Genomic DNA, 16,624 nt, shown 5'->3' on the forward strand with positions numbered 1-16,624 from the left:
CACTACATTGAACAAAGTAGATATTGTAAAAAGTCATCTGCGTGGGGATTCGAGAATAGGTGGGTTATTTCAGCCGCCAAGCAGCTTGCTATGTAAGCTGTGTTTCGGTTGAAGGGTTGTATATAGTACGAAATTTAATGTATATGATTAAGCCAATTTATCTGAGGTATACTATTTTTTTATTAATAATTAAAATAGAAAATGCTGTTAATTTTCTTATTATGTTATTATATAATTAGAAGGTTAACCCCAGGAAGGAGAGGGAGGGGAAGGCCCGAATACCACTGGCAACTACATAAATGACTTTATAATTAAAACCAAAAGAACGGATTTAAAAAAAGAACTTCTTTCAGATATTGTAAAAAGAAACTTCGTAGAAACTAAACAATAAGGTGTCATTGTTCGAGTTAATACCCTTTTACCAAGATCTCGATATTTCATGAACCTCCAACTTCTCAAAGTATCGTTGGGTCTCAGTAACTTGGAACAATTAACTTTAAATCTCTTACAGATAAAAGCGATCGGCCAATCGCTTCTAAATTTTTGCCGGGCACAAAGGCAGGACGAGCGGAGAGTAATTCCGTAAGCTTTGAATCAATTGTTAGGTCACTGACCTCGTGGTTTAGCACGTCGCTTTACTTTTGATGGTTGGGGGTTCGATTCCTGAGTACTATTAGGTATTTTCCAAGTATATTACAGATGTATTTATAAAAAATATATTTCAGTATTTTTATCTGTATCCATATTGAGTAGTACTTATATCATAAGCTTGTGGTTAGATGGGGATGTGTGAATTGTCCAGAGTTATTGTTATTACGTTTTAAGAAAACTAACGGTTACTTCGTCAGCTTGGTTTAACTATGTAATCTGTGGTTTAACCGACTTCAAAAAACAAGGAGGTTCTATGTTCCATCACTATGTATGTATATCGACCCTGTCGTGAATTCTAGACAGATATTTTTTTTTGTTAAGCAAGGTATTCTCATAGTTGATCCTAATACTAATTTTATTAAATTTAATACTCATTTTACATTGTTGACACACGGACCTATCCCTAAATTATCTTAGACAATTTTCAGCAGACCATAACGTCCCCCATCCCCATTCACAGTTTGTTACATTCTTTATTTCAAGTTTAATCTTATTTTTTTTATTATGAATGGGTTTGCGGTTGGTCTTACCTCATCTGATGGTAAATGATAGTAAGACCTAGGATATAGCGCGCTTACCCAGAACAAATCTATTCACCACAGACTTGAAGAATCCGGGGTTGTATTTCTCCGGGAACACAAAAGCTGGAAGTGTGTTCCACGCTTTGGCAGTGCGTATTATAAAGGACGACACACGAATATGTGGATTTTATACGACGTACGGTACGGTAAATGTGACGTCACAAAATCTAAAACGGGGGCTTTTCGATACTACAGTAGAAGAGGAGAGATTTTAACTGGTCATAGATTTTTGACACGAGCTTTGTGACTATTTTAAGTCCTTATTATATATATCACATATTGATGATACCTTAATCTGTTACATAACGTATGGGTGGCCCTTTATTTATGTAACTTATGACTTACCTGATTTACACTTATTTGCCGCTAGTGGACAAGCACACCGACCATCGCAGTCGCAGTCACAGTTCTCTACTGCTGCCGTCCACGGTGGCGAAACTGTCGCACCTGGCACCTGGTAATATTATACATATTTTAATTTGTTATGTTTAAACATAGTCAAAATATTTAAGATAGATCGCCATTAGAGAAGTTCGTAACGGTAGTCAAATTTCCGCACTGAATATTTGTAATCTCACACATGCTTATTTTAACGGAATTAAACAAAATAATTTAAATCCATTAAGAAATGAAATGGACTAACCAAACCTAATTCGATAAAATATATAGTCAAAAATATCAACTTTAGAGAAGACCTAAAATATGATTATTAATATATAATATTATCAAATACAAGAATAATAGTGTCACGTTAAAAAGTAGAGCTAAGGTTATTCGTAGAACTAAAACAAACTTATGAAATGATTAAGAGATAGCGTCAGAACTTGGCTCTACAGAAACTTTGCTCCAACTATCAAGAGAATAAAACTGTCAAGTTACTTTGCTCGGAGTAATCTGAGACAGATCGACCTCATTACTATATTTCATTATAGAGGCAGACAATTTGTCACATATCAGGAAATGTTGTCTTATTATTACTTTGTTTGTGCAGAGTTGGCACACAATTTCCCGTGTCGTATAAAAGAAAGCTTAGAACTTGTTTATGAAATCAAAACGAAAGAATAAATTGACAGATGGGATCAATCGAATACTGATATTATATAAGAGGGAAAGAAGATTGAAATAACAAGGAGTAGAAAGAGACAAAGGGAATATATGACAAAGGGGAATATACTGTAAATGCACGTAGAAATAACGTCTGATTTTCTAAGAGACGATAAGGAGATTAGTAGTATATAATAAGGGTAAAATAATTTAAGTTAATGATGTAATATTAATAAAAAAAGTGTACTAGATTGTAAGACATAACAATAATGGTAAAGGAAATAAAAATGATAGATGAGAATTATACATAGCAGTAAGCAGAAATATGTCTTCTATTCATGTCATAATTTTTTTTTAAAGCATTGCTATAATTCAGAGAAGATTCTTGTTATATAGATGCACTATCGAAATTATTTCGTACCGGTATCTTAAAATATATACTTGATGTTTATAAACTTCGTCCATATCTATGATTATTTTTATTTGTTGATCACTCGAAACAATTTTGTAATTCAACATTTTTGATCTTTTTCGATTCATCTATATATCATAAATCTTCTCTGGATTATAGCAAAGTGGAAAGACATTTTAGTAAAGACTAGTGTCATCAATTAACAATGTCAGTTCTGTAACTTGACTATCGTAAACTTTGAAAAGAGCAAACTTTGACTTTCTCCTATGTTCTTCTCAGCTCAAACTACTTTCAGTGATAGTTAGTACATTATGAAGACTTAAAATGTCTCGTAGATAAATTCTTTTATGTAAAATGCTTTTTAAAATATTTTCTCCCTTATGTAAATTTTAATTGAAAGTGTAGCTAATATTGTCTGTATCTGTACTTACTTTTTGTTCTAAACTGGGTCCTAACGTCGTCACCTTCAGTTCATTCGCTTCCAGCAAAACATTTCTCTTATCGTCAGCAATTATATTGAGATCTATATTACTGACTCCATCTTCTCTGAGGCTTTTCAAACCATCTGCTTCTTTATACCTCTCGCCGGTGTTTGTATAATTCTCCTTTTTTGATGGCAGTGTGGTTGTAAGTCTTTGTTTTATATCGATATGTTTATCACTTACATTAGCCTTAATACTATTGGACGGGGCTATTTCTAATTCAGCAGAGAACGATACGTCTTTCTGATAGAGAACATCTTCTTCTATATCTGTTATGTCGGTCGGTCTAGTTGCATTCAGTTCTGTTGACAATGATACAACCATTATGTTTTTTTCATATTTTTTTTTTAATAATTTTGGTACTGTAGTAAACTACTGTACCAAAATTATTAAAAAAAATATTAAAATATTATATGTAATAATGTAATTGCCATTTTGTTGTTCAAGTATACAGACGATGGTTATCGCTTACCATCAGGGCCGTCAGCTTGCTTGCCATTTATATTGCAGAAAAATTTAATAAATGTACATACCAAGACACCCGTATCCGTCCACGTGTAATACATATCCGGGCCCGCAGCCGCACTCGTACGTGCCGTCATGTAGTTCGCGACAGAGTTGCTCGCATGGGCTGCCTTCACCGCACCTTCCTGTAACAACAGATGTTCTATTGTTATAATGAAAAATTAATAAGTATATATTTTATGGAGTATAATGGAATGGTACACCCGCCTGCGCTAACGATTCACACTGGCGGGGCAGCAGTGGAGGATAAACATGAGGTCAGGTACGTCAGCCCATCTTGTGGTAAATACATCAGTAACTTATCATGATGGTTTCCTAAAGGAACATCGTGGAGGTCAACTTGGTATGGTACATTGTTATCAGTGAGGTTACTAGTGTTAATGGTTACTAAATTTTAATTATTTTATTGCGTGGTCTTTTTATTAGGTACCTATATTAATTTCTGTTGGTGCATGAAATAACTTAATATAAGATGAAAGACTTTCTCTTCAAATTCTTTTGTAATCAAGTATAAATAACTATTTTATTCCTCCTATATAAAGCAACCTTACAAAACCGAAATGTATAGGAAATTACCAGGATAAACTAAAAAATATCCACAGCTATTCAGAAGGCAAAAAATAGTGAAAAATCCAATACTGCTATATTATAACGTGTCAGAAAATAAATGTCTATACTCAATAATTCACGTCGCAAACCTCAGGGAAAAAGATTTAGGTAAATATTCGATAAAAAACCGGACGGAAACTCGACCTAAAATTGTATAAAAAATGGGCCAGAAGTGCCCACGTAAATTACGGCGCCATATTTGGTAGACCTGGCGACAAAGTGGATAGATTTTTAGATATATCATCTCGTTTTAGAGGTCTCAACTAAAACCTCTAAAACTCAAACCTCTAAATTGATATGAGAATGAGAAAGTCATACTCTTTTTTCCTTTTTCTCTCTCTGTAATTAAAAAGTATGTTCAGGCAAATTAAATCTACAGACTGATGTGTGATGACTAGAAATGTAATCAAATATATTTAAAGTATATATAATATAAAATATAAAACTTATATAGTTACAGTTGAATTATATACTAATACTAGCTGAGGCCGTATAATATTTTTGTAGTATAACGATTGAAATAAAACAAAGTTTTAAGTGAAGCTTGTGTGGTGGCCACAATTTCGTAGCGGTTTACATTATTGGGTTATGATATTTCTGAGAAGAACGCGAAAACAGACGAATAGATCAACAGGCCAATAGGCAATAGTTTTTCTCATATATCTTCCATGTATAGACATTTTTTTCCCACATTTGTTCATCTTCTGTTCAATGATGGAACGGGCAAAGAACCTTAGACCATACAGCCCAGTCTACTTTTAAATTTCATAATATTTTTACAGGTAATGACGCCAAAGGCCAGTTCTTATGTATAATTATTTATTACAATCTCATTATTGCTTTCATTAGTGTTCCAAGTTATTTAAGTCTTGTCGACATCCTGGCATGAACTATTTAAAGTTCTCGATATAGAGGTAACGTATAAATATAAATAATATAAATATATATTATTTATATACATATACATTACATTATAAATATAAATATACCATGTATAAACAGTAATCAATTACATGTATTTTTATCATATGTATAGATTCCAGTACAGTGTACTACAATGCTACGAGAAACTGTTTGCTACGGTCGTAGAACCGTAGCGTTAGCTACGACATCAATGAAAATAGCTCTATCGCTCTACAAACTTGTGCACAATCTCTATGTGCAATAATCTCTATGTGCACAATGCACATAGAATACAATAAGAAAATCAGTAAATAAAAAATAAGGCGGTTTATCCCTATAAGCAATTTCTTACAGACAACCTGCTAACAAGCAATAGGACTAACGTACATAGAAGAGGCAGATGGCACACACAAGACATTATAATTATATATAAATTGACATGTTACATTTAGACTAAAATTCTACAAACACGAACTTGTACGAACACAGTATATTTCCACACATATATATATATTTATTGACGGCCTGGATGGGCTATTAGTTTAGCACGCCGACTTACTTTCGCGGGTTTTATTCCTAGCTCAGTGCGAACATTTTTGTTTCATGAGTATCACTGTTTGTATCGGTCTAGGTATTTTCTATAATGTTATGTATATATTTACAAAAAAAATCTCAGTAATTATAGCAGTTGTCTAGCTAGTACTCATAACACAAGCTCTGCTTACCGTAGGACTATATGGCGGTATGTTAATTATCCAGGTTGATTATAGTATACAAATTATTAATTATTTGTACACTTTTAAATTAATGATTTATCGTCGACTTTTGGGACAGCCTGTATATTGAAATTAGGTAAGGTCGCTATGTAACAGTAAGTTGAATTAAACATTTTACATGTTATTTTTACAACGTGAAATAACAGATAAATATATTTAAAACAATCTGCACTACACACAAACAAAGCTGCAGGTTTTCCTAGTACTCATTACTTATGTATTACATAAATATTGTTTTTACAGCACCGTGTAAAGGTGCTTATTCACTGGAGCTCACCGTTTCATCGAGCGCGTTGATTTCATTACAAAGCAACGGAGCGGCGCAAGTGTAAAACTGTCCGCGAATTATGTTTTAATATATATATTTTTTTAATAGTGATATTATTTCACTATGTAATGGAAAACTTATACATTTTTATTGCACTGATAATATACAGTAATAAAATAATTTAGAGACAATGCGAGTCAAGATGGACTTATACCTAGACGAGATTTCTTCCAGTCAACCCACAACAGTGGTATAGTGGCTTGAGTGAGTTATAATTAGTGCAGAAATAAGTATAAAAAATAATCAAAATTAAAAAACATAAGTACTACAATACAGAAACAAACTACTGTACAAATATATATGTATATGAATATACATAAATAATCCATTATAATAAACGAATCTCTGTTTGCCCTATTGTTGACTGGCAATGCCTCAAGGTATAAAGTCCGCTATGTTTACCTTCATTTACGTATTTGTGAATGAAAGTGACTAAATAAATAAATAATAATGAAAATTTCTCATGATACTACACTAAGGGGTTTTTTAATAATTATATAATATAATGAAATAATATTAAAGTTTCTTAAGGGTCGAGAACGACAGATAGTATTTCAAGTTTTTTGACGACCTCGGTGGTCTAGCGGTCTAGCACACCGCCTTACGACCGATGGTCGCGGGTTCGATTCCTCGCACGGCACAAACATTTGTATTCATGAGTATGATTGCTTGTATCGGTCTGGGTGTTTTCTATGTATAATATGTATGTATTTACAAAAAAAAACTATGTATATGTATCAGTTATCTAGTACCCATAACACAAGTTTTAACTAGCTTAACTTGGGTCTAGATGGAATTGTCCTGAGATTATTATTATTATTATTTTAAAGGAATCAATTCAAACCAAAACATCTACATTTTGAGGAATTATCTAAAAAAGCTTATAAATCGGACCAAACCACATCACAACGTGTGAACATTCGATTTAATATATACTGGCTTTGATCCCTTTGCACTCGGCTGCCTTCATATATTGATCACGGGTCCCTAAATAAAACAACGTACAGTACTGGCGTACAACAATAAATAACTTCGCTAACACACCAAGGAAATTCGAGTCTTCACTTTTGGCGAGCGCGAAATATGTGTAGCGTTCGGGAAGTTGAGAAATTTCGACGTTCAAGTGAAATTTCTATATACATGTATTGAGATTATTTAGTCACGATATTTTTTTAATTTTTCTAGCTCAGACACAGACAGGAGTTTGCCTTCAGCCGCTCCGTAAGTTTTTCCGCGAGTTAGAGTGCCTTTTGCACTCGCTATCGTTCGGTGAGGTTGCAAAGGCTAACTGCAGTGGACAACATTTGAATAGTAAATAAAAACTGATAAATATGAATTGGTTTACTTTTCCATCTCAATAATAGCCATATCCATCCTTGTAATACAATCTTTATGTCTAACTTGCATTAAAAGTTCGCTCAGCTGTTTAGCAAACCAAAGAGAAATTATATTTCTTCTTATAGAATGTTTATATTCGACAAATAATTGATTAAACGAAAACATAAAATTGCATGTAGATAATACGAACATCAAAATTAATGATAAATATGACATACTAGATGTGCCCGCGACTTCGTCCGCGTAAATTGTCGATATTTCCATATAACCTTTGATCTACCTTTTCAACCCCTTACAACTCTTTTTCGGATTAAAAAGTAGCCTATGTCCTTTCTCATATTCTAGACTATATTTATACCAAATTTCATTTAAATCGGTTCAGTAGTTTTGGCGTAAAAGTGAGACAGACAGAAGAGTTACTTTCGCATTCATAATATTAGCAAGGATTTCATCTATATCAGTCATAAAAAAACTATAGAGCGCCATCTATTAGAAAAAAAAACAACTGAATATAGTATATCTATATTCAGTTGTTGTAACAAAGATCTCTTCCAACATTGGGTGGGCACATCTAATGTAGCTGACAATGACTAATTGTATACAATATAATATGCAGGAGCCGCCGAAATGAAGACTAAACACTAGGCGTGTCCCCAGTGTCAGCGGTTAAAAGTATTACAACGTTTTTGATTCAATTATGAACTTATAAAGAAACTTGGTCGACAAGAACTAATTGTGTACAATATAAGGTAATGTAGAGGGGTCGCGGCGGTATAAATCAATGTTAGCCGGTGTGGTCCCAGTGATAGCGATTAAAATTAATGAAATGTTTATTTATTTTTTTATTTTTCTAAAATATTTTATTCTATAAATTATTTGAAATTTACATTAGTGTTAACATTAGTTGTAATTAATATACTTACAAATATATTTAAGTGCAATAAAGAATACTATTAGTAACCAATACCATTATAAATATTGACTTGAAAGTATATTTAAAAAAAAAAACTTTTTTTTTATTACTATAACCTCAGGACAATTCACATAGCGCCATCTAGACCCAAGTTAAGCTAGCTAAAGCTTGTGTTGTAGGCACTAAATAACGGATATAAATACATAGATATATTTTTTTCGTAAATACATAAAAAAACACCTGGACCGATATAAACAATCATACTCATGAATATAAATGTTTGTACCGAGCGAGGAATCGAACATGCGAGGTCGTCAAAGTTTAAAAAAGAAAAAGCATTTCAGTGTGTATTATGAAAAAATAATAGAAAAATATTCTAATATTTATTTCATTTATTTGTTTACTTACATAATATATACATATACATCTACCGAATAATAGTTTTCCTTATATTTGCATATATATATATATTGTTTTTTTTTTTAATTATATTATATTAAGGATTAAATATATTATAAGGAGTAATAATTTGAAATGTGTACCTGTGAATAAATTTGACGAATTTATTTCGTATATACATAAATTTTCGTTCTTCGAACCAGCTCATGTATCCGTTAATAGTGGGCCCATAACCTATGGGTTACCAAAAACTTGGCTCGTTCTGAACAAAAAACGTTACTACACTAATGGAGGTAAGCACGAATCCTGAACAAACCATGCCACCATCAATTGGATTGTTCCTGTTTTCTAATACCCTTACCCACAACCTAAATTATATACAATATATGTATAAACAGGTATCTCTATACATATAATTAAAATTGAGGTGTCTGTTTATAATTTCATATTAACAGGTTACCATGAAAAGTATGTGAAAATACATATATTACTTACCTCAAAACAAAAAAAAAATTATCTGTTTGTTCTTGCTAATCTCTAAAACAATGATTTTGACGGACTTTCACTCGTGCGACAGCTACTGTTACAAGAATCTTCATCTTTTTATTATAATAAAAAAAAATATAACTGTTGTGATTCCACTGCAATATTAATTTAGCGACTAAAATATACAGATACAGATATGAATATCTGCAGCGAAGATGACTTTAATAGAGTAAATTAAGAATTAGCCGTTAAGAGTATCTACTAGTCTAAACACCTGACAATAACCGAAAACCCTAAATAAAAAATGACTATTTATATTTTAATTTTATAAATTTCGTAATAATTAAATTAGAAAGTTATTAATATACGTAAGAAATTATTACTTTATTACAGAATTACATACGTATTGATTTATATTTATAATATTTAATATACTTTTTTGAATACTTGTATTACTTAATCAATATTTGTACTATGGTAACAGTAGAATATGATGAAACCTATTTTATATAACTACAACCATTGTACTTACAATATTGTAACAAATAAATGAATAATAATTTTTACAATATTACTCCCGTTTACAAAACATCAAAAACCAAACAGAAAAAGTTCGACTCAGACAGACACCAAAAAAGTCAGCCTGTCAATTTGAATTTGTGACTAGCTCGCCGATGATGGAAAAAACGATAGAATATTAACTAAGCCGGGTGTGGACTGTAGGCTCATCCCCTGGTCACGTTGGATTCGAATATTGATAGCGAAAACTGAACGTGTCAAAAGTACTCCCCATAATGGTGACAATTTTTTATACCTATTGTTAAACATATAAATTTTTAACAAAATCAGTAGGTATGGCATGTTAAAATTTATGTTGTAACTATAAAAGTAAATTCTTCAGATTGTATTCACATTTGGCAGTACGTAAATTATGTAAATATTCTAAATATACCTTTAAGACTTTTGTGTGAATATGTACTGCCAAACATATTAAATATTTACAATATTGTAAGTTAGGTAAATTAAATAATCATTGTTGGCAACACTTTTGTATTGCTGGTAACACTGTCTTATTAAATCATTTTTAGGCCAACTTAGCAAGTACACTAACTCGAAGTTTTACAATATAAATTAAAAAATTAATGTCTATGTCCAACATATGTCAATTAGATCTGTTTCCAGAGCCGTAAAACATTAATAAAAAAAGTCAAGTGATTTCCTTTTATTACTGTAAAAGTGCTCTTCTGAAATACACGATGTGCAATTAACAAACCATTTTACTAAAAATTCCCATGCCAGATATCACGACCTATCCAAATACAGTTCACTAAATAGATATTGGGGGGGAAATAAATGTTAGTAATGTGGACTGATGATCTTATTGCTAGCAATGTACCATGTCAGGTTGACCTCCACGCGGTTCCCCTTGGAAACCATCGTGATAAACTCTTGGTGAATTTGTCAGGATGGGCTAACTAATCATCAATAAAAATCCATGCCTTCTCTGTCTACCTTATCTGGGATAAGCGTCGTGAATATCTTATGTAGATGATCACGACGCTTATGTGTGTGTATGATAATAACATGCAAGACTAACTGTGCCCGCGGTTTCATCTGTATGGAATTTATAGCCTGTCTTATTCTAGACTATAGTACTGAAAAATTTCATAAGAATCAGTTCAGTAGTTTTTGCGAGAAATAGTAACAAACATCCATCCATCCATCTATCCATGCATACACACAAATCGTGTTTATAACATTAGTAAGTTTCATTATTCTAACATTTATAGTTGTCATCTCGCAACAGGATGAGAAATGTGTTCGTCTGATAATCAATTACTCGGAAACTGTAATCTTGTATCAGTCGTATCCCATTATATTATAATCTTCAACTTTGATATACGAGAATTACGTCCCAGTCACACCTCTTTGAGATAAATGAAATAGCATCATATGTCCCTTATCTGATTGTAATTAAACTGCTTTACCGCAGACCACACGAATTATCCACAGTTCCCATGGGAATTTTGGCGGGAAATCTGAACATAGCTGTTTGTGCCGGGTAAGTCAATATAAACATTGAGTTAAAAAAAATCTACAGTAATATTTACCGTTATAGTCTTATAAATAAAATTCTCGTGTCACAATGGTAGTTACCATACTCCTCCGAAAGGACTTGTCCGATTTTTATGAAATTTCATATGCATATTCATTAGATCTGAGAATCGACTACTATCTATTTTCATACCCCTAAGTGATAAGGATTGTTCACCCCTAATATTCTTTTTTGTTTTTTTTACAATATGGCATTAAAAATACATACAACCCTAAATTTTCACTAGTCCCTATTTTTTAATAGTAATTTTAATTTATATAGCAAAACACCGTTTGCGGGGTCAACTAGTATCATTATATTAATACGTGAAGCAAAAACTTTGTGCCCCAAAATTTACGAAATTTGCGCGGACGGTGGTGTATGAGCTTTCGCACACTTATAGTTTATATAGAGACGGAGTACAAAAAAAATATCTTTAAAATTATGAATAAAATATACATTTTATCAACGAAAAAAAACATTACACACACTAAACATAAACACAAAGTCCTACTTTATTTTTAACTTAATTTAGATCTACTGTAACACCCGGTCTCAAGGAGAATCACTATACTATAATACTTTAATAAATAAAAATCCCTCTTCTGGGACAAGTCCGCCATTATACGCATTTATTTTTTAAGTTAACTGTGTCCTTTTATTTATAATTTTATTGCACAAAAAAAAAATATTACAAACAAACAAACAAAGTTTTTCGAAAATCCAAAATTATAACGTCATAAAAATAATAACAAAACCTTTTACTTCCATGATAAGTGGCAACACTTAATTCCTTGTTCCTGCTGATGGCCACCTTATGCAATTCTCTTTGTTTCCGCACCGGAATCACGCTTCCTTCCTTGGGGAGTCGGCAGAGGTAATTATAATAATGGATACGGCTTCACTTTGAGTACAGATGCGACGTGTTTCGTCGGCGCATTTGTGTTAATATGCCAATTACTCGTGAAATGTTGACATTACCTGCATCTATGTTGACATACATTGTACACGATTTTAAGTCCTAAGCGGTCGCCCATTAATCATGTTTTTGAAGAAACTTTTAATCCTTGTTTGTTACCTTTAGGAATGGAAATAGAAAGAGTACTTTTTAAAAGTCATATAATATTTTTATGTTACTTCTTACGGCAAAATGGATGTTAATGAAATTTGACATGAGAATAGATAACATTACGAAAACCTGCGACTTTGTCTGCACTAACTAAACGACTAAGTGAGCTGTTGTTTGTAAACAATTATTTAAAATATTCATTGAAAGTTCCAGAACAATAAGTCGTTCTTGAGGGTTTTTTTTCGGGTAATGGAATGCGCGCGGAATGAGTCAGATCAGAAAGCTCATCGTGGCAAATTCACCAGGACATCGTTCTCAACATTCATCACAATCGTATCCAGATAGTCCTCGCGTGAAGGTCCCTCTGTGTTGTAATATGTCGTAATATGGTACTTTAACCACACAAACAATTTACATTGACTTTTTTTATTATTTTTAATATCATTCATATATATGTTAGACTGTAAAGTATTTATAATATGGGCCATTAGTAGTCTGAATTATATAAATTAATAAAAAAAAAAATATGTGGTAAAATAATTAATTTGTTGGTTAAATATTTACTGGTAACAGTAGAACAGAATAGTAGGCATTAAGGTGACGTAAGTATATATAAAGTATTTCGTTTAGACAAAAGAAAATAAAATGTAAATATTAAAATACTATTAGAAGAGTTTCTCAACAACCTGACATGACATTGCTGGCAATGGGGTCACTAATTGCCATTACTAACAAACCCCTCCCCATTTTCGAGGGTTAAATCCTTAATCTGTGACAGAATACAACTTTTTTCCCCTATGGAAATGAAATAAACCAAAATGATGTAGTGGTTATAAAGAGACCAGGTAATTGAATAACATAGCAGATGCGGTCCAGTGGGGGTTTTAGATAAATTGCTGTTGTTACCGGCTGTTGCATTGCACTCTCGAGTGTAATAATAAATTTTCTCCGCATCTGCTTTACAGTATTGTGATGTATCTAACTACGCCACTACACATCCTATGCTGTTGTAGCCCAATCATGCATAAACGAAATATCTACTTTCGAAAGTATACACTGAGGAGACAAAAACATCACTTCTAAGAATATCCTTCAATACTTGTCCCTGATGGGTCTAGGTAGCGCCTTTGAAAAAAAGGGCGAGAACAATAGTAGGTCGTGTATCGTGCAGTATCTACGCAGGTCGCAATGCTACTGGCCTTAGCACCTGACAATAGCCTACAACCCTCAATAAAAAAACTTTTTGAATGCTTTAACTGGCCTAGGCAATACCTTATAAGCATTAAATCAAAAACTATATCTCTATTTATTTATTGCAGTATCAGAAAAAAAATAAGCACAAATATGCAGAGTGCGTTTATGTTATAACAATTATTTTTTGACGCCCTGAAATTGCTATGCCCTTTTAGGGCCTCACAATATTATAATTTTGTATCTTTCACACAGTTCATCCATCTCTTTTTAAAAGCCTTCAACTGTCCTTTTTTTATATTACGCTCTTGCTTGGTCTATGAAGTACATGCCCTTTAGCGTTTAGTTTTAGAATCTTGTTTTTTATCTTTCTTTCACCTTCTCCTTCTTTTCAAAATTTTATATTACGTATGTGTGTGTAGTGTAGGTTTTCTCCTTTTCCTTCATACACTACTAATTGATGGTGTTCTGAGGCTCGCAACTGCCTTTATAACCATCTACATTCACATATATATTGCATATCACATTTTCTTTAAACTTTCTCTTCATTCCTACGAATTACATGCCCATACCAAGACAAGGTTTGACAACTCGTAACACAACACTAGCACTCATTAGTGTTGGAACAAATCTAATTTTGTTTTCAGGAACAAACTTGTGGATACACACTTGAAGTTCTTGTTCCTTTGACATTGCTTGTCTTCTGTTCTAATTTATATAGCTCTGTAACGGTAACCTTAAAGTTAGAATTTACTGGTTGTTAATGTTTTGTATATTTTTTTATCGTTTCAGGTGTTATTCTGCTGAAGTCCATTCCCTTATTATATATTGTTTTGTTTGATTCTGCTACTATTAGCGTGTGTTAGGCCACAAATATTCAAAGCGGAAACCTATGGTATGCGTAATCTAATGTGGGTACTAGATTCTGATAGATATGCTTAGATACATTTTGGTTGTAAATACATATACAATATACATAGAAAATACCCGATACAAACAATCATACTCATGAATACAAATGTTTGTACCGTGCGAGGAATCGAACCCTTCGGACGTCAAGCGTTGTTCTTAACCGCTAAATTACCGAGGCAGTCAGGTATACGAGAAATGTGGATAAGACAAGTGTTGCAGTTACCACAACATCGACAATTGACTATGCTTCTGACTGGGGGTAGGAGATTGCCGGTAATGTGGACTGAGGATCCCGATGTGGTACATTACTAGCAATAACTAGTAATGTACCATATCGGGTTGACCTCCACACGGTTCCTCTGGAAATCATCGTGATAAATTCATGATGGGTTAATTGACCTGACCTCATGCTCATCTTATCATCCACCACTGGTAAACCGTAAGCGCAGGCGGGTGCACCATCCAATTATCATCCATAAAAAAATGCCTCTGACTACCCCATCTGGAATTACAGCCGTGATCGTATGTACCTATGTTTGTCTGTTGATAAATGAATAAAAACTTACGCACCATGCAATTAGTAAAACATCAAATATAATTAGAGAACAAATTGTACATTGTACGCGTCAGGCACGCAATGATTTAATTATTCATTCAATTTGGTAAGATAATAGCCCCATTGTTCCCTCAAATAGTATGGCCATGGGGTTAACCCTGTCCCGGCTTAGGGGGGTTATAGAAAGGCTGCCCAACTTTGAATATGAACTTTTCAGGATTTTATACATGAAAAATCTTTTCATACCCTTAAATTAGTGGCTTATTTATATACTAGCTTTTGCCCGCGGCTTCGCTCACGTTAATTTATCCCCTTAGGGATGGAATTTATCAAAATCATTTCTTAGGGGGATACCGACGTCATACTAGCTTTATGCATGCAACGTCTCAGCCCGATCGGTTTAAAATTGACAAAATTTCATATAAACTTTCATCCCCTATTTTATCCCTTTGGAGGTAGAATTAATCAAAATCCTATCTTAGCGGATGATAGATAGATGTTATGACGTAGTCATAACATCTATCTATCATCTCATATATCTGCATGCCAAATTTCAGCCCGATCCGTCCAGAGGTTTGGGCTGTGCGTTGATAGATCACTACGTCAGTCACCTTTGAGTAATATATATTTAGATTGCATTGCACTGAAAAAATTTATAGTACCTATACGTACAAGTTAAGTTCATATTCAGCAAATCAATTATGGACCCTGTTGTAAGAAGAAGAGAGGAGAACAAGTTCGTTGTTTTATGATTACTAGTAATCGCTCAGTGGTCACTTTCAACAATAATTAATTAAAATTATAAGGTAAAACATTAGGTTCTATTGTTAAAGACTATACCTACTTCTACGCGTGTGTGTCAAATACACAGTAGTGTTTGTAATGTTTTTTTTATTGATTTCATGTATTATATATTAATAATTTGAAGAAAAAATTAACATTATGCTCTTCTCCTTCTCTATATAAACTATAAGCGTCCGAAACATCCTCCTCGGGCCGCTTAATTTTCGTAGAAATGGGTTTTTGCTTCGTAATACAATTTTATCATTACATTAATATTAATGTAATACACATATGTGTATTATATAAATTATTGTAGAATCGTATCTACCATGTTGAATTCACGTTTCATGTTGAACTTCCGTGTTAGTCGTTTGTGTATTATTTTAAGTAAATGCACATTAACAAGGATGAGGCATACGACAATCAATTGTGCAATCAGATAATATTGTCAGCACTACATTCCCTTAGTTTTTTCTACAACAACATTATTATCATGTACAAACTTGCTATGTAGCTTTGATACATACATTTTATAAATATAAAAAATCAGAACAATTGGCGTGCCGCCAGT

At 32.8% G+C, this 16,624-nt stretch overlaps 1 protein-coding gene across 1 annotated transcript in view; it reads right to left on the reverse strand.

The window, feature by feature from the left end:
- Positions 1-16,624, reverse strand: part of LOC131850080 (pikachurin-like) — an 80,690-nt gene that overhangs the window by 55,093 nt on the left and 8,973 nt on the right. Inside the window, exons 2-4 of the mRNA XM_059200232.1 lie at positions 3,704-3,820; positions 3,120-3,472; positions 1,578-1,686 (exon numbers count right to left, since the gene is read on the reverse strand). Of these exons, the coding sequence (XP_059056215.1) occupies positions 1,578-1,686; positions 3,120-3,472; positions 3,704-3,820 (579 nt within the window). The remainder of the gene's footprint in view (positions 1-1,577; positions 1,687-3,119; positions 3,473-3,703; positions 3,821-16,624) is intronic.

The sequence above is a fragment of the Achroia grisella genome, unplaced genomic scaffold (assembly GCF_030625045.1).
Source record: "Achroia grisella isolate CSIRO2021 unplaced genomic scaffold, CSIRO_AGI_Agris_v1 utg702, whole genome shotgun sequence".
Lineage (NCBI taxonomy): Eukaryota > Metazoa > Arthropoda > Insecta > Lepidoptera > Pyralidae > Achroia > Achroia grisella.